The following is an 18,223-nucleotide window of genomic DNA, read 5'->3' on the forward strand; positions in this document are numbered from 1 at the left end:
AACATGCGGCTAGCTGCATGTGTAAAGACATTCAACCAAGAACAAAACTAAGACTAATATTAGATGCCAAGGCTTGAAATTTTCATAGTTTAAACCCAGCTAGAAGGAAACGTTCCCACAGCTTTGGCTAATGTTACCTCAATGTTACCAGTTTAAACATTATTAGAACCTCAAGTATAAAACATTTTAATCTAATGTTCTGAGAACATTTTAAGTATATGCATCATTTCAAGTAGTTCCTATAAGGTTCAGTGCTAACTTAGACATAACGTTTTAACTGCAACATTCAGGCGATGTTTTGAGGATGTTGTTGGGGCCACATTCTGGGGAAAAAAGTTCCTGCAGAAAATATTAATAGAACATGTGTGTAATATTCTCAGAACATTTTTAGAACAGAAAAATCTAGCTGGGAAGTCGTGTAGAGTCTGTAGCATTCCTAATAACTGATGAAGGCCTTGAGGAAACTCTTTGGGGGCTGTGTCCCCCTAGTGGTGAAACCCTAGAATCACCAGTGTTTGGTACCATAAAGATGTTGAATTTCAATAACCAGCCCTACCTGTTTGTGTTATATGTGAGCAGTGTGCATATCTGCTGGTCTACTGTGTTGTAATGATGACAGAATGTGTGAAGATCCATCATAGCATATAAAATCAGGTACACACACATTTTCTAAACCGCTTATCCTTCTGGGTTGCGGGGGGAGCTGGAGCCTATCCCAGCAGTCATCAGGTGAAAGGCAGGAAACACCCTGGACAGATCACCAGCCCTTCACAAGGCATCAGGTAATGAAATAAAATTTGCTGGAGTTTAAAGTGTTTATGACTTTCCCAGCCAATCAGGTGCAACGTCTAGGAAAACTAGGAAATGTACAAAATAGTTGAGATTGTCCAGCACACAAGAAAAAAAGCTCATAGTTTGAGGCCTGAATAGAGAAATTCCACCAGTTTTTCAAATTTTCTGCAAGCAGTGGTGGTGATAGGAACCAGGGGTCACCATGTCTACAACACAAATATAGCCATTTTATTTACTATCCAGAATCTCCAGTGAACCTACACGTGTCTTCTGAGTTTTGTATGGAATGTTGTTGATAGTAAAATAGTGGAAAATCTGAAATAATAAGTTTTCTTTCGGGACTATTTTGCCTCACAGCACCCTGCATATTATGTATCCCTCCACCATGAATGGATTTTTAGGCCAAAATCTTCTTAAAACTATCGTAAAACAGTGTCTCAGACGTCAGGCAGTGAATTCATAACCGTTTCATGTAATAAGTTTCTGTGAGGGAGCTTTTAGAGGTGAACATCTGGTTCCTATCACCAGCAGTGTGAACAATTCTGACTCTGTAAGTTCCTCTAGAACAGAGCGTTTCACACCAAACCACTCTGAACAACCCTGTTTATATCCTAACCAGTTAATTATGAAGAAATGTAGAAAATTCAACAATCTCTGGGTTTCTAAATACAATAAAATCAAATAAAATCAAAGTAAAAATTGTATAAAAGACAGAATCCACTTTTCTTGGACCACAAACCACAAAAGCCAAGGAGGTTTGAAGCAGTTTTAATGTCAAAGTCAAACTTTTACACATAACATACCAAATTCTTTCAAATCGTTCCGAAGCCTTCGTTGCTTTTGTTCGTTACAAATGCAAATTGATTAAACTGATTAATCACATCAGAGCGAGCGGCAAAGGCCGCCCGCCATTCACATCGTATAGAAACAAAAAGAAGTAAGAAGTAACCAATGCTTGGTTGTTCGTTTTTCCTCGTTAAGTGCAGGATTAAACACCGTTAGCATGCCGATCGGGGTTAAAGTTCATTGTCGTCTCTCTACAAGGTAGTAGTAACATGGAGGATGTTGAGCGGGTACATGATTCGAGTGTTTTTGCTTTATGGCGATTAAAAAAAGCTCTCAAATGAGTGTTATGGTTCAGTCACTACGTTATGGCGCCCCTCGCCCGTCCCCCAGCAGTACGTGAGTTGAAGTTTTGTAGGTAAACGTGCAGTAGAAAAAAGGAAAAGACAGTCCAATGTACATATTTAGCCCCACCCACCCCAAACTCCAAACCCCGCTGTACAGGAATAATTACACACTGCTCTATAACAGCAGATTTAGCCTAAGATTCAGACTCCGGCAAAGGAAACACATCAGAATGTCTGTTTTTACTCCAGATAGACCGACTCCTTCGCGTTTTTTTGTACTGGCTCCTGGATTCAGAAACCCTGGAAGTCCAGTTCCGTGTTTTTCCTCGTGCCCAGGCACAGCAGGTACCAGGCCAGAGAGTTTTTTGTTTGTTTTTTTTGTGCCAGCTGGAAAACCTGGTGTGATTTTGGCATAGATGGACTGGAGTCCACCGGCCCTCGTTCAGGACCAAAGGCAGCTCCGTGTTCATACAGAAGAGATGAATTAACACCAGCGTCAAACACAATAACACAGTTCAGACGCCCACAGGAGACATGAGGATGAAACTGGTGGGGAAAGAGAGATAAAGAGGGGGAGAAAAGAAAGACCCCCCCCCAAAACTGTGGCCTTACAAGCACAGAGATAGAGGAGAAGAGGATAGAAAGGGAGAGAAAAAGAGAGAGGAAGAAGGATAAAACAGAGAGCGAGAAAGAAGGGAAGATAAACAGAAAAACAGACAGAATGAGAGAAAGCATGAAAGTGAGAAAATGTGAAAGAGAAAAAAGAAAGTGAGATTGAAAAAAGAATCAAAAAGACAAAGAAAAGGGGAAAGAAAAAAGAGAGACACTGGAAGAGAAAAAACGAGGACCGACAGAGGAAGAGATGGGAGAGAAGAATGAGAAAGTAAGAGAAGAGAAAAAGAAAGAGAAAGAGAACATTCAGAAAGAGAGCAAGTGAATCAGAAAGAGAAAAAGATAAAGACAGAGGAAAGAAAGAGAATTAGAGAACAGAAATGAGAAAAAGAGATACAGAGGAATAGTTAAGAAAGAAAAGAGAGAGAGAGATGGAGAGAGAGAGAGACAGCGGGAGAGACAGAGAGAAAGAGGAAGGAGAGAAAGAAAAAGGAAATCAGACACTGAGAAAAGTTAAAGAAAGAGAAAGAGAGCAAGAGACGAGAAAAAGACAGGAAAAACTTTAAAAATGAGAGAAAAAGAAACAGTGAAAAGAGAGAAAGAGATAAAGAATCAGATACAGAAGAGAGAGAGAGAGAGAGAGAGAGAGACAGAGAGAGAGAGAGCGAGACATTGTGGTCGTTGCTGCATCTCAGGATTCCTGAGTGTTGGTGAGATGCCAGTAGAACATTTTTATGAAGGTGCTTGAACTACATTTCCCACAATGCAACAGAACAGTGACAACACCAATGAGCCTGGACAATGAAACATTCGGCCTCACCTAATGCTGCGTTCAACTGGAGCTCACCAGTCAGAATTCTTGACCTCAGACTAGGAAAAGGCAAAGAAACATTAGCCAGGTAGCTTCCTCTGCAGCTCAAAAACGATGTCATTCGGAGGTCAGACTTCCCGCTTCCGAACTCAGTTGAACGCAGCAGGACACCAGGATCCACAGGAGACATGAGCATCATGCAATAATCAACCTTCAACAGCAGAACACGAACAACAATACAGGTTTACAGAATGATTGTTAGAGAAAGGCTCATGAAGTAGGCTAATCATATCGAAACCTGCATCGCTTCAGTGGAATTCTCTCTTTTTGGAAAAGTTTGAGCTTAACTTTAGACATTTCCACACACGCCGCACTCCCTGCCTCCACACACACACACACACACACACACACACACACTGAAGCCCATTCCCGCCAGGTAGAGGAGAACAGAATCACCTGTGTTTTTTTTTTTTCTCTCCTTTGTTTCCTTCAGAAGTACCTCAGAACTGACTCAGTGTCTCAAAAAAGTGACTTATTTTATAGAAAACAATAACTTATTTTCTCAATATGTTGGCTTAGTGTCTCAAATTAATGACTAATTTAAACATTGACTTTTTTAATCAAATAATTAAGAATCTTCTCAAAATAGTGCCCTAATTATTCAAAATAATTACTTTCTTACATATTCTTGGAATTTGGAGGTACTATCGTTATTATTTTAACTAACTAAGTTAATATTTTGAGATAATAAATCAATATTTTGAGAAAATAAGTCATTATTTTAAAATATAAAGTTAATATTTGGAGAAAGCGCATAATTAATCTGAAAGACTAAGTCAGTAACAGAGTAAAAGTTATTTTTAAGAGATGCTAAATCAATATTTCATAAAAATGAGTCATTATTTAAAATGATCAAGTTAATATTTGGAGAAAAGCCTAATTCAGTCAATATTTTGAGTACATTTTAGGAGATACTAAATATGTCAAGAAAATGTGATTTTGTCATGATAAGTAAATATTTTGACACACTGCTGCCAGAGTAGTAAAAACAAGGATTTTTTTTCTCCTATTCCTATTTGGAATGGGCTTCAACACACACACACACACACACACACACACACACACACACACAATTTTTAAAGAGATTACATCCCCAGAGAGAGAAAAAAAAAATGTCTATTTTTATCAAAAAAATTAGCATTAGCTTAAGTCATGCAGTGTGGTCTTTACAGAAATTTGGTTCACCTATGGTTCCTACATAAAAAAGATGATACATTTCTCATTTACTGGATAGCATAGAAGTAGCTTGAGCGTCGTTTAATGCCCTGAAGTATGATGCACTTAAACAGATGATTAGTTATTCAGTTGCGCTTCACCGTCGTATGCGCCGGCTGAAGGTTAAGCAGGCAAAGATGCTACAGCTAATTTCTTTTACAAAGGCTAATATGCAGCAGAAGAATGCGAGTTTTTTTTGCGTGCGAGAGTGCGCTCACGCGACGCACGAAAGAAGGAAACGTGGCCGATGAAGAAACTGCGAAAGTGTCTCGTCGCTCTCTTTTGGCTAAACAGTCGCTGCGAGGCTTCACTTTCAGGTCCGTGGTGAAACCGTAACAGTCAGGATGATCCTTCTGTCCCTCGAGACGCGTCAGCGCAGAGTCGCTCCGTTTACATCTCCAAGAAAGAAAGAAAAAACAGTATACTCCACTTTTCTTGTCTCTTTTATCGTCTTCTGACACTACTGATCTACGAACTAGATGTATATTCAAATGCGTAACTGATGATTGGTTAGCCGCTAAACAGTTAGCAAGTTCGTTTCGGTTCGAAACGATTGGTTGCATGTTGATGATGTCACATCTGTACAGCCGTCTGATTGGCTAGATGCTATTCCTTTACACGTGAAGAACGTTAACTCGCCTCTCCTTCTCCCTACAGCGTCAAACATGCACGTATTTCCGAGTTCACGACTCCTCCATGGTTCTCCGAAAGTCCCGAAATCCTTTTGTTTTTGCATCCGGAGAAATGAGCGGATGATTGTTCTTTGTTTTTGTCTCGTTTGGCAAAAAAAAGGTAAGCACGGCTGTTCTGAACAGGTGTGTGCTTTGGTGTTGGTGGTCACCAACTCTGCTCTTGGAGATCTACTAGCTCTAATGCTAATCCACCTACTTGTAATCCAGCTAATAATTGTCTGTAGAAGTTCTTGATTGGTTGAATGAGGACTGGAAATTGAGGATGAAATTTCTACACTGCGAAAATGAAGTGAAAGCACCTTAAATGTAGGCTGTATATGTAATATTTCTCCGTATAAAATTGTTAGGAGATTATTAAGCTATTTCTAGATATTTTACTTCTTTTGAAGTGAAGTTACTATGTTTACTTTGTTTTTTCTTCTTGAAACAAGCTAAAATGATCTGCTAGTGCAGTAAAATGTCACTTAATAAAATTACATAAGTAAAAATATCTGGAAATAGCTTTTATATTATGTTACAACTGTGCTAACAGTCTTATACTGAGGAATATTAAGATGCTTTCATCCTTTTCGCAGGTCACAGGTTCACCTTCTAGCATAATTATGCTGTCATTACATTTGTACAGTTGTTATTATAAACTAGCTATCAGTAGAATGTTCGTTTATTATAATTAGACCTGCATAATTACTATTAAATTAGCATAGTAATCATCTATAGACATTCAGATGTTTGGCTTGGAAGGTGAAACCTGCAGAAGTCCAGGTCCAGGGTTGGTGACCACCTCTTTAGGGCGGTCCTGAAATTCAGCTGGACTTCATCAGCCCCAGGTGAGTGTCTGGCCAGAGGTCAAAGGTCACCTGGGGGTGATTGAGGGTGGAGGGTTCAGAGGAAGTCACCCAGGAGATCGAAGGTATGAGGCTGGATCACAGGTACACCTCCCTGCGCGACAGCGTGAGGCACGACGTGGTCTTGTAGTCTCCGCCCCCCGTGCGGGTCAGCGGGATGACCTCGGACCGCTGGTGCAGGTCGTCCTGCTCGTTGCCGCGGTGATGGTGGTGGTGATGGCCGAAGCCGGCGCTGCTGAAGGTGTCGTAGGAGGCCGAGGTCATCTTGCGGTTCAGCAGGTTGCGGTTGTGGTCGCCCATGTTACGGTTGCGCTGGTCGACGTTGGAGAGCGAGCCGCGGGCGTCCTCGGCCCCGCCACCGCCGCTGCCCTGGTCCGAGCCTTCGTCCTCCTCGCCACCCTCCTCTTCCTCCTCCTCGATCTCCTCGCGCTCGCTGTCGTCCTCGTGGTTGTTGTTGTCGTCACCTGCCGAGGGGTCGCCGGGCTGCCGTTTCCGTGGTGATGGACGGACGGGCATCCAGCAGGCGTCCGAGTGGCCGAACTCATCGCAGTCGCGTGTACATTTACCAGTTAGGGCCACATCAGGGAGGTGCCGTGGGTCTGAAAGAGAGAGAGACAGAGAGAAAGAGAGAGAGAGTTTATTTTATTTTTTTCCTCAACAGGTTGAAATTTCTAGGAAAGTGAATCTACATTTCAAAACTAACATTAAATGTAGGCTGTAAAAGTAATATTTCTCAGTATGAGATTGTGAAGACATCAAGCTATTTCTAGATATTTTTACTTCTTTTGAGCAATTTTATGAAGTTAATTGAGCTTTCTTTAAGCACTCTTTCTTGAAGCAAGAAAAATGATCTCCTAATGTAGGAAAATACTTTCACTTGAGAAAATTACTTAAAATAAGTGAAAATGTCTAGAAATAGATTGAATAATCTTACTTAATCTTACAAAATTCTTATAATGAGAAATATTAACAACAACTAAGGATACCATAGCAATGGCCTTGGACCACCTTAGCAACCACCAGGTTTACTAGAGCAATAGCCTTACAACACTTTGGTAACCACCAGGGATACCATAGAAACTGCATAGCTACAACTTAGCAACCACATGGGATACCATAGCAATAACCTAACAACATCTTAACAACCACTTATAATAACATAGCACTGGCCTTAGCATCACCTTAGCAGCCACCCGGGATACTGTGGCAGTGGTCTAGCAACACCTTAGTAACCAGGGATACCATAGAAACAGCGTAGCTACACCTTAACAACCACATGGGATACCATAGCAATAACATCTATAAATCTATAAAAAATATTTGTATATTTGTATATGTTTTAATACTTATAATGGTAGTAAACGTTTTTTTCACTGCTTCTAGTTGATTACAGCTAGAGCGATAGAGGAAAAAAGAGGGTGAGAGAGATGGGGAGAGAGATGAGAAAAGGGAAGAGCGAGTCGAGGAAGAGACAATGAGAGAGAGAGAGGTAGGAAGAGTGAGAGAGTGAAGTATGGAAAGAGAAAAAAGAAGGAAATGAGGGATGGGAGGAGAGAGAGACTATAAGAGAGTAGATAAATAGAGAGAGAGAGAGAGAGAGAGAGAGAGAGAGAGAGATAGAATGTAAATAATTCAACCTTCTTGTCAAAAATAGTGTTTGGCTCAAAAATGCAGCTTTGTCTCCATCTAGTGGACTAATGTCCAGTGCAACTGTAAAACAGCACACTACAGATTAATACTGACACAGTACTGACACATTAATACTGTCACACAGCAACACTTACTTTCACTTGTTATGAATTATTTTTATGTATATGTAATGAAAATTAAAGCTTCCTAATTTAGTTTATTCCAGTAAAGGCTGTGTTTCTCTAAAGTCGAGTCCTATAACCCAGGAGTTCTTGACTTATTTCACAGGGGTCATTTGGGGTCAAAAAAATTTGGTGATCCCCTCTTTGCCAAACATACCCCCCTCTGTCCTCCAGCCGCCACCCCCCCCAGCCCTCCAGCGCCCCATCCAAACACACACCAGTATACTCATTAAAGAAAACACAGAATAATAATCGAGTAGTAAGTCTACTCACTTGGCCTGCATTCCTTAGCTAGCACTTCACCACAAACCAAAAATCTTTTACCTGGTGCTGAAAAATGCTTCAGGTTAAATGGTCAATCAAGAACCTTCCTCAATCAAGACCCTCATTCAACCAGGACCTTCCATCAATCAAGACCCTCCCTCAATCAAGACCCTCTTTCAACCAAGACCTTCCATCAATCAAGACCCTCCTTCAACCAAGACCTTCCATCAACCAAGACCCTCCCTCCATCAATCAAGACCCTCTCTCAGTCAAGACCCTCCCTCCATCAATCAAGACCCTCTCTCAGTCAAGACCCTCCCTCCATCAATCAAGACCCTCCCTCAATCAAGACTTTCCATCAATCAAGACCCTCCTTCAACCAAGACCCTCCCTTCATCAAGACTTTTTGTCAACCAAGACCCTCCCTCAATCAAGACCCTCCCTAAACCAAGAAACTCCCTCCATCAATCAAGACCCTCCTTCCTTCAACCAAGACCTTCTGTCAATCAAGATCCTCCCTCCATCAAGACCCTCCCTCCATCAGTATCTTCCATCAATCAAGACCCTCCCTCAGTAATACACTCACCCAATACAAATTGATAACCGACATTAACCCATGTTGCCTGTAGATGGAGCCGTTCAGCAGAGCTTGTATGCACTCATCAAAATGATTTTCTCTGTGTTTGATATGTCCCATAAGACCACTCTTATGACCCCCCTGGGACCTATTGCCAACCCCCAGGCTAAGAACCCTTGCTAGAGATTAAAGTGTCAGTTTGCTGGACTGGCAACTACGACCAGTCCTGGACTACATAGTGTTAAACGGATAAACAGCATCTTCAGAATGAAACTCTCCAGAAGTGAAAGTGGAACTGAGATGTGCTGAAATGGTTTACTTGTTTAGGATTTTTGTGAACTAGGGCTGTGAACGGTGGTGGTGTTCCTGGCGGCGCTCCAGGGGAAGGTCCTGTTTAGATTTCCCCCCGTGGGACCGCCGCTCCGAGTGGATGACGTGGATGCTGAGTGCAGCTATAAATAACTGCACTTTTATTCCGGCGACACATAAACGATCCGGCAGCAAAACACTTTCACTGCCTTACAAATCACTGAGCCTGGACTGAAAAAAACATATATAATATACACCCCCCGCTCACCCCCCCCTACACGGCCTACCCCAAATATAGTCAATCAGCCAAGACATGTTAGGCCTCTGCAGTTTGTTTCTCATACACTTCAAACAAACACTGACATTTTAACAAGACAAAGTCTGGAAAATAAACAATAGAACTTGAGCAGACTAGACTAGATCTGTCTGTATGGGATCAATCAGTGAGCTTTTGGAAATGTTCTCCACACAACTACACTGAAATGACCTCAAATCTAGTCAAGATATCTAATATTCCTTAAGTTAAAATTGTGTTAAAATGATCTTTTACTGGTAGATTTTTGAAATATGCTTGAAATAAGCACAAGTATCTGCTAATACAGTGAGTTGATTTCACGTGAGAAAAGTCATTAAAACAAGTAAAAAAAGTCTAGAAATAAGTTAAATAATCTTATAATAACCTCTATAATAACCTCTTGAAATAAATGGCTCTTTAGGTGTTCCTTAGTAAAAGAAAGAACCACAGATTCTCTATAGAACCACTTGAATGCTTTAAGTGTTGTTTGCATGGTGAAATTTTTCTTCAGATTGATGGAGAATATGCTGCATATGGTTCTATATAGCACCAAAAAGGGTTCTGCTAATGTAACAAGCTTGACATCGTAACATCAGAAGATCGCTTTTTGGTGCTACATAGAACCATTTAAAAAAAAATTCTATATAGAACCATATACAGCACATTCTCCATCTATCTGAAGAGCCATTTCATCATGCAAAGAACCATTTAGGCATGCAATACTCATAGTTCTAGATAGAACTATCACCTTTACTTAAGAACCCTTGAAGAACTGTCTCTTTTTAAGAGTGTTCATGTCACATAACATGAAATAATAGATATACTGGCATGCAAGTGGTTATATATAGAACTCATGGTTCTAAACATAACCATTTCCTTTACTAAAGAAGCATCTTTTTAAAGATCCATTGCAAAATATGAAATATTAAATATATTGAATCGAATGGAATCAAAGCTTATGTGGCCATACACCCTATGCAGTGAACGCAGTGCTATAAACAGAGGGACATTTAGGACTCAGCTAAAGCCTATGGGCCCCTATACCCTGTGTAGTTCACTAGATACTGCAAATAGAGGGAGATTTGAGACTGAAGCCATTACACCCTATGTAGTGGACTAGATACTGCAAATAGAGGGACATTTAGGATTCAGATAAAGCCTATAGGCCCTTACACCCTATGTAGTGGACTAGATACTGTAAATAGAGGATTATTTAGAATTCCACTAAAGCCTACAGGCCCTTACATGCTATATATGGCACTAGATACTGTGACAAACATTTAGGACTGACCCAAAGCTTATATGACCACACACCCTATGTAGTGCACTAGATGCTGTAAATAGAGGGAGATTTAGGACTGAAGCCTTTACACCCCATGTAGTGGACTAGATACTGTAAATAGAGGAACTTTTAGGATTCAGATAAAGCCTATAGGCCCTTACACCCCATGTAGTGCACTAGATACTGTAAATAGAGGAACATTTAGGACTAACCCCACACTTATATGACCATACACCCTATGTAGTGCACTAGATACTGTAAATAGAGGAACATTTAGGACTAACCCCACACTTATATGACCACACACCCTATGTAGTGGACGGGAGACTGTGAGAGACAGTTGGGATTCGGCTAAAGCCTTCTTCTTTGTGTTTTCTGAGCAGAAACAGCTCATCACTGTGCTTGTTTTCTCGCTGCTGGTTGGACTCTAATCCTGTTTGCTGTATTGTTTGTGTGTTTGTCAACATGGTGGAACCAATCAGATTTAAAGGGTTTTACAAGACCTTGATTGGCTTTGCTAAATCTGGGTATAAAACTCCTCTACTGTTCAGTCAGGACACAGAGACCCACAGCAGAGCACAGCGTCATGTTTTCATTTTCAATATCAGCTTCTAATAATAGTTTGGAACAGAAAGCCATCAAATCTTTATTTAGATAAAACCTGCTCTTGTGCAATTTTTAAAGCAGCCATTAATAAGTTATTAGTTATTCATTTTTAATATCTGGAAGCCTCAACAACTAAATCTAGTATGAGATGTTTCAGTATTTTAGTGAGTCACTCTTTACCTTTATTATAGCTTCCATTCTTTTCAGGAGACTCACTTTCAGTTTGTCAAAGAAATCTGCAGACACACCTCCAACGTTCAGTCTTAGAGGTAGGTTCATCATTTTCTGAAGTAGTCCAAATGCATTCAAGGATGTTGAGGTCTGGACTCTGGGGTGGTCAGTCCATTGTTCTAAGAAAACCAGCAGCTTCTTCGTTACATAAGAACGTCTCAGTCACCTTAGCAGTGTGCTTGGGGTCGTTATCTTAATGTAGACTGAATTTTTTCTCAGTCAGATGTTTTCCAGAAGGTGCTGCATGATGGATTAACATTTGTACTTCACCGGCTCCAGATGTTGTTCTTCATCTCCAAACGTCCACTGATCCTCCACTGTGCTTCACTGATGGTTTGAAGAGTCTTTCATGGCTTTGGTGGCGTCTAAACTGCCTTCTGTTACTACCAAAGATCTTAAATTTTGACTCTTCAGTCTGAAAATTCTTCACATTCAGTTTCGGTGTTCTACTGCAGATGTTCTTGTCTGATTCCTTTTCTTCAGTGAGGCTTCTTGACAGCTACGCATCCTTTCAGACCCACAACGCTGAGTTGTCTTCTCACAGTGGAAGGATGGACAGAAACAACTGTGGATGCTTTCAGATCTGAAGCAGCTTGATGTTCTCCTCTATCTCAAAGATGAGAGCTTTAAGTGCGGTTTATCTGATGGGGGCAGTTTTGGTGGTCTACCTGGTCTTCCAGTTGGTTGTTAGGGGTATTACTATCTTCTTCCTTATTCAAGTGCATTATCTTCTGTCTAATCTTGTCACAAATGTCTCCTGAAAAATTAAGAACTCACACTTCACTGCACTTGACTGGAAATGAAATAAGTGGTCCCTGACTTTTGTACCACACCAATAGTATACTAGATTTCCTGCTAGAACTCACTCACACAGCACCTCCGCGTTTTCTTTGCTCTGTTTGTTCAGCACAAGGTCGTGTTTTTCTCCGGTGGAAGTGAACAAAGCTGGAGTTTCAGTGAAGCTACAGAGTAGAAAACGAATGAAAGAAGCAGCGTTTGGAAACTTTACCGTCACCTTCAACCTGAGCACAAAGGAGAAAAGCCTTACGTCTCACCAGAAAGAAAAAACGAGGCTTTGGGTAAAACTCTTCAACAATAGCACAAATAAATAGATGTACAATACTGTCAAAAAGTTTGTGCACCCCCAGTCAAGTTCCAAGGTGTTGTTGATTTTACAGAGAACAGACTTCTCTGTAAAGGGGTGGTACTGCACCTGAGGGGGTGCCCAAGAGCTATAACAACATGTCCCTCCACTGCACACAAATGCACCGTCCGAAATTTCGCCCCATTTGTTATCAACAGGGAGTGGTGAAAAAGTGTGTGAGGGACTGCTGGATGAAAAAAAAACGAGTTGGCTTCAACTAGACGGCATAGATGAAAAGTAAAGATCTGGGTTCCCCATTTTGTACAAAACTTAACGAACACAAAGATATAAGTAAAAGAAACACCACATGACAGGACGTCCCTGATGCTGCTGATGTTCCTGATGAGTTTATAGACAGCACTGAACTGCAGTTATAGCTGGTTAATAAATATCTTTGCTGGTTGATCGCCAACCAACACATCATCGCTACTGGTACAAAACCTCGTGTCTCAGTAACGGTAACTTCACAGGAGAAGGAAGAAGCTTAACTTGTAAAGAAAATTACCCTTTTAATAGTCGCCCCAGTTTAGCCTGAAACAGCACACAGGAGCGCTGTTTCCACATACTTTGGGCTACAGTCATGATCTTGGTCTCATTTGAAAGGTAACACTCTCAACAGTCAGAATAATTGTATGTGGCTAGAGTGGTGGAACCTGTCCAGGGTGTTTCCTGCCTTCTGCCCAATGACCGCTGGGATGGGCTCCAGCTCCCCCCGTGACCCAGAAGAATAAGCTGCTTAGAAAATGTGTGTGTGTGTGTGTGTAGAATGGAGGAGTTTATTCCTGCCCGACTGGCCGATAGATCTCTAAACTGATCCCTGACTCTTGCCATGTTATCAAGACCAGATTATGACGTCTCTGTGGAGAGCGGCGAGGGTTTGAAGGTAAGGACCACAGATTTGCGAGCATTTCTCATTCGGTGCTTATGTCTCAAATTAAACGATCATAACTGCTGTGAATAACGCATCATTAAATGATCTGCAGGAATCAAACCTGAGTTTTTAAGCTTTCTAAAGTGCTAATGTTTCTAATCCAATGTCATTTCGTTCTACATCACCATAATGCTGGATAATTTGATACTTGAGAATCATGTATAGAAAACCGGAAGTGAATGCTTATAGAAAACATTAGTAGAACCACATTTTTGACCATTTCTATTTCAACACAATGCAGAGGGCAATGGATTTTTAAAAAAAAAAAACATGCAAAACTGTGAAAACGTCGTGAGGTTTTCGTGTCTATGTTTGTAGTTGTGTATATATTGTTCATATAGCTATATATTTCATAGATATGTTATATTTATGCCGATTATTGCACATTTGCACTATCTATCTATCTATCTATCTATCTATCTATCTATCTGTTGTATGACAGTGATGAACTATACTGAGCTTTTAAGTTTTCGAGAGTAGCCCACTTGAGAAGATGATTGATCTAAACTATTTGAAATCCAAGACTGATGGACAGGTTCATTCATGTCCAGCGTTGTAGACAGACGTGCCACTCAAGCAGCGAGGCACTGGCGAAGGACGTGGATGGAGAATTTCACACCACGTGCTAGTGGAATCCGAACTGTCAGACAAGCTTGATTCCCGAGATTGAGGCTGTGTCCAGAAACCCTGAAAGCTGCTGCTCTTTCCTACCAATCCTCCTCCTCTCCTCCGTGATCTAGAAACTGATTTGTGACGCCATCTTACTGGGCGAATACTGGACGAGAAGAAAGAAGCCACTTAGAACGCCTGCCAAAGTGGCTTCAAGTGGAGGATATATGAGTGGATGCTACCCAGGACGTCTTTTAAAGAATTTAGAGTGACATCACTGCAGAGATGTCCAGAGAGGATGGACAAACATGGAGTAGTCCAGCTATACTTTAAATTCTGTATTTTATTTGGGTTTATGTGTTTTGTATTTTGTACTTGGTTTAAAATAAAATAAAAAATATAAAGTAGAAAACCACACAAACGTGAATAGGCAGCTCTGAGTAGCAGCTTTTAAAGGGAATGTTGTGATTGGCTCATTTTGTCAATAGTTCACATCAAATTTAATGATGCTGAAAGGAATCAGCTGTTCCGTTTCCCCAAATTTCAGCTTGTTCTCTCCATTCCTCCTGCTCCATTCTCTCCTCAAACCCTCCGGATTATTGTTGGGTAATAGAGAAGCAGTAGGAAAGAAGGGAGGAAGAGGACAGGAGCAGTAGCAAAAGTGTCTGGACGCAGCCATGGCCTCGCCTTGCTGAAACGGCTCATGAAAATGGCCATATATATTATACATGCTGACCCAGAGCGCAGAAGGGCAGGAGCTCAACTCCCCTCTCCATTCTATCTGTGCATGTTTTCACTGTTACCTACCGAATACGTGACTGCAAGACCCACCCCAACCCTAACTAAAACACCATTTTTTGGAAAACAAAGTTCAAATCAGACTAACTCATGGCCTCAATATAAGCGTATACCAGCATCTCACAACCTGATAGCCCACAGTTAGGTTCTACCTTAGCTGATTAAAATTTTATGGCTGAAAATCAAATTAAAATCGATTTTTTCTCTTTCCTTCTCCTACAAAGTTACCAGTTGGAGGTCTTGTTTCTGGAGGTGTTCTCATGTCAGCATGTGTGTGGATGTTCTCACCGTTCTCCACATGTTCCTCCTCCCCCACGCTGCCCTCTGGTGTTGTTCTCTCGTATCCGTCCTCTGGCAGCGGCAGAACTCCGATCCTGGGCCCAGATGAGCTCTTACTGCTGGGGGTCTCCGAGTCCTCCACCCCACTGTCATAGCAACCAGGGTCTTGCGGCTGTGTCGCCACGGAGAACGTCACCCTCCGCAAAGGCTGCAGACACACACATGAAGACACATGAAGATACCACAGCTCAGTAAAGGTGCAACAGCAAAATACAACCTGCAGGGACCGTTTCGTGAACCTGTGGGGGCGCTATAGGACAACCTGCTACCACTCCAGTCATATTACTTTGCATGTGAGAACATTATTATGCACTCATTTCAGATTTACTCTGAACATGTTTGAGGATTATTTTGAATATCATTCAGAATTATTGTAAATATCTGTAAAATTATTGTGAACATTTTTCTTTATTTATTGTTATTGTGAAAATCTTTCAGAGTATTTTTTACAAGTATCTGTTGTAATTACCACAAATATTTTTCCAAATATCTTTCTTTATTTCAGAATATTCTGGAATTAATTTCAGAATATTTGTTAATATATTTCACTTTTTTTAATTTCCTCAGAATTTTCATGAGGAATTTTCAGAATTAACTATAATATCTTTCAGAACTACCTTTAATATCTCCCAGAATAAATTTTTGTTTTTTTTATCAATTAATTTGAATATATTTAAGAATGAACAATAATATCTTTCAGAATTTACATTAATATTGTCCAAAATTAATTTGAATGTTTTCAGAATTCATTTTAATATATTTAAAAATTTAAAAATTCAGGATTATCTTGCATATCATTTAGGATTTTCTTTAATATTTTTCAGAGGTCATGTCATTAATTTTCAGGATTATGGTAAAGATTCTCAGAAAGACTGATACTGTTATTAATAATCACTATAATGAGCTTAATTTCTATGGTACCTCTCTCCTCTAAGAATTATCTTGAATACCAGTTAACACTTATGTTATCACAGCAGTGGGAATATAATCTGAGATTTTCAGGATTATGGTAAAGATTCTCAGAAAGACTGATACTGTTATTAATAATCACTATAATGAGCTTCATTTCTATGGTACCTCTCTCCTCTAAGAATTATCTTGAATACCAGTTAACACTTATGTTATCACAGCAGTGGGAATATAATCTGAGATTACGGGCCTTAATATACTCAGACGGGAATGTGAGAAAGGTCCATTAAAGCGCTTAGTCTATAAGAGAACATGAGGAGGTGTAAATGACATTGACGAGCGGCACTGATGACTGAAGTGTGAAGAATCAATGATGTTTATGCCTCCACAGCAACTAAACGACAGCGGAAAAGTCCCGAAGGTGTGAAATCCACACAGACGCCATCACCAAATAGATTCCAAACTAGGTTCTCTAACACCTCGAACATCTCTTTGCTAAGCAGACGCTGCCTCACATGCTCTGAAAAGAGGCGCGGACTGACGTTATTGATGGAATATTGGGAATATCTGAAATTAGAGCACGTTTCCAGAGCAGTCAGTTCATCAAAGCAGCACCAAGAACTCTCCCAAAACACTGTTACATAAGCCAAACCAACGTCTGCTTCAAACGTGAGATACATCTGGTGAAATACCAGAATTGTGATTATTATTAAATGGTATCTATTACGCTCATTTTCAATGTTCATATTTTTAAACTTGAATTCTACTAGAACAGACTTACACGCTTTCTTTTTCCCAAAACACAATATTTGTCTCACTTTGCATCTCTATTCACCCTCTATCTGAAAAGCTCTGTTAGAGCTCCTGTGTCTTTAAGCCCGCCTCCCAGGGAGCCCAGTGTGCTCTGATTGGTCAGCTCACCCACTCTGTTCTGATTGGTCAACCACCAGAGTAGCATCCTGCTGTAGTTCTGCCCTACACTGCTGTGGCTGCTCTTAGAACGGCGTTGGTTCCTCTGTATCAGATGCTGAGAGTCAGACAAACATGAGCCCTTTAATGGGACACGTTTAATGATTAACCTGCATTATTTTTACATAATTTGCATGAATACCTCTATTCGTTGAAACACCCAGACAAACTAATCTGTAGCTGTGATTGGTCAGGACACTCACAGCACACAGGAAACAACACCATGATTGGTTAGAGGGCTCATTTGCATATTGCAGCCTTCTGTGAAGATGATAAAGCTTAAAGATGGTTGTAGATACTCCAGTTTTCACTCTACTCTAGTACTGAATCATACGAGCCCCAGAGAATGGCCTTATGGGAAATATGCAGAGAGAGAGAGAGAGAGAGAGAGAGAGAGAGAGAGCGCGAGAGAGGCAGAGAGGTGGAGAGAGGTATGGAGAGGGACAGAGAGCTATAAAGAGGGACAGAGAGGTAGAGAGAGAGATAGAGAGGTAGAGAGGTGGAGAGAGAGATAGAGTGGTAGAGAGAGAGAGAGGTGGAGAGATAGAAAGAGAGCGGTAGAGAAAGAAAGGAGCGGTAGAGAGAGAGAGGTAGAGAGAGAGATAGAGGTACAGAGAATGGTGGAGAAAGACAGAGGTAGAGAGATGAAGAGAGAGATAGAGAGGTAGAGAGAAGTGGAGAGAGAGGTAGAGAGGTGGAGTGAGTGATAGAGAGGTATACAGAGAGGTGGAGAAAGAGAGAGGTAGAGAGAGAGGTGGAGGGATACAGAGGTAGAGAGAGGTAGAGAGAGCGGTAGAGAGAGAAAGAGAAAGAGGTAGAGAGGTGGAGAGAGAGCGTGAGAGAAAGAGCGGTAGAGAGAGGTGGAGAGATAGAGAGAGAAAGAGCGGTAGAGAGAGGTGGAGAGATAGAGAGGTAGAGAGAGAAAGAGCGGTAGAGAGAGGTGCGGTTAGTGAGTGGATCCAGTAATTAATGGAAGTGGTCTGATTTGTCAC

The 18,223-nt window shown here is 40.9% G+C and overlaps 1 protein-coding gene across 1 annotated transcript in view; it reads right to left on the reverse strand.

The window, feature by feature from the left end:
- Positions 1-4,469: 4,469 nt before the first annotated feature.
- Positions 4,470-18,223, reverse strand: part of pcdh7a (protocadherin 7a) — a 62,818-nt gene continuing 49,064 nt past the window's right edge. Inside the window, 2 exon segments of the mRNA XM_036583799.1 lie at positions 4,470-6,756; positions 15,303-15,501. Coding sequence (XP_036439692.1) covers positions 6,236-6,756; positions 15,303-15,501 — 720 coding nt within the window. The 3' untranslated portion in view covers positions 4,470-6,235.

Source organism: Colossoma macropomum, unplaced genomic scaffold, assembly GCF_904425465.1.
Source record: "Colossoma macropomum unplaced genomic scaffold, Colossoma_macropomum, whole genome shotgun sequence".
Classification (NCBI taxonomy): Eukaryota; Metazoa; Chordata; class Actinopteri; order Characiformes; family Serrasalmidae; genus Colossoma; species Colossoma macropomum.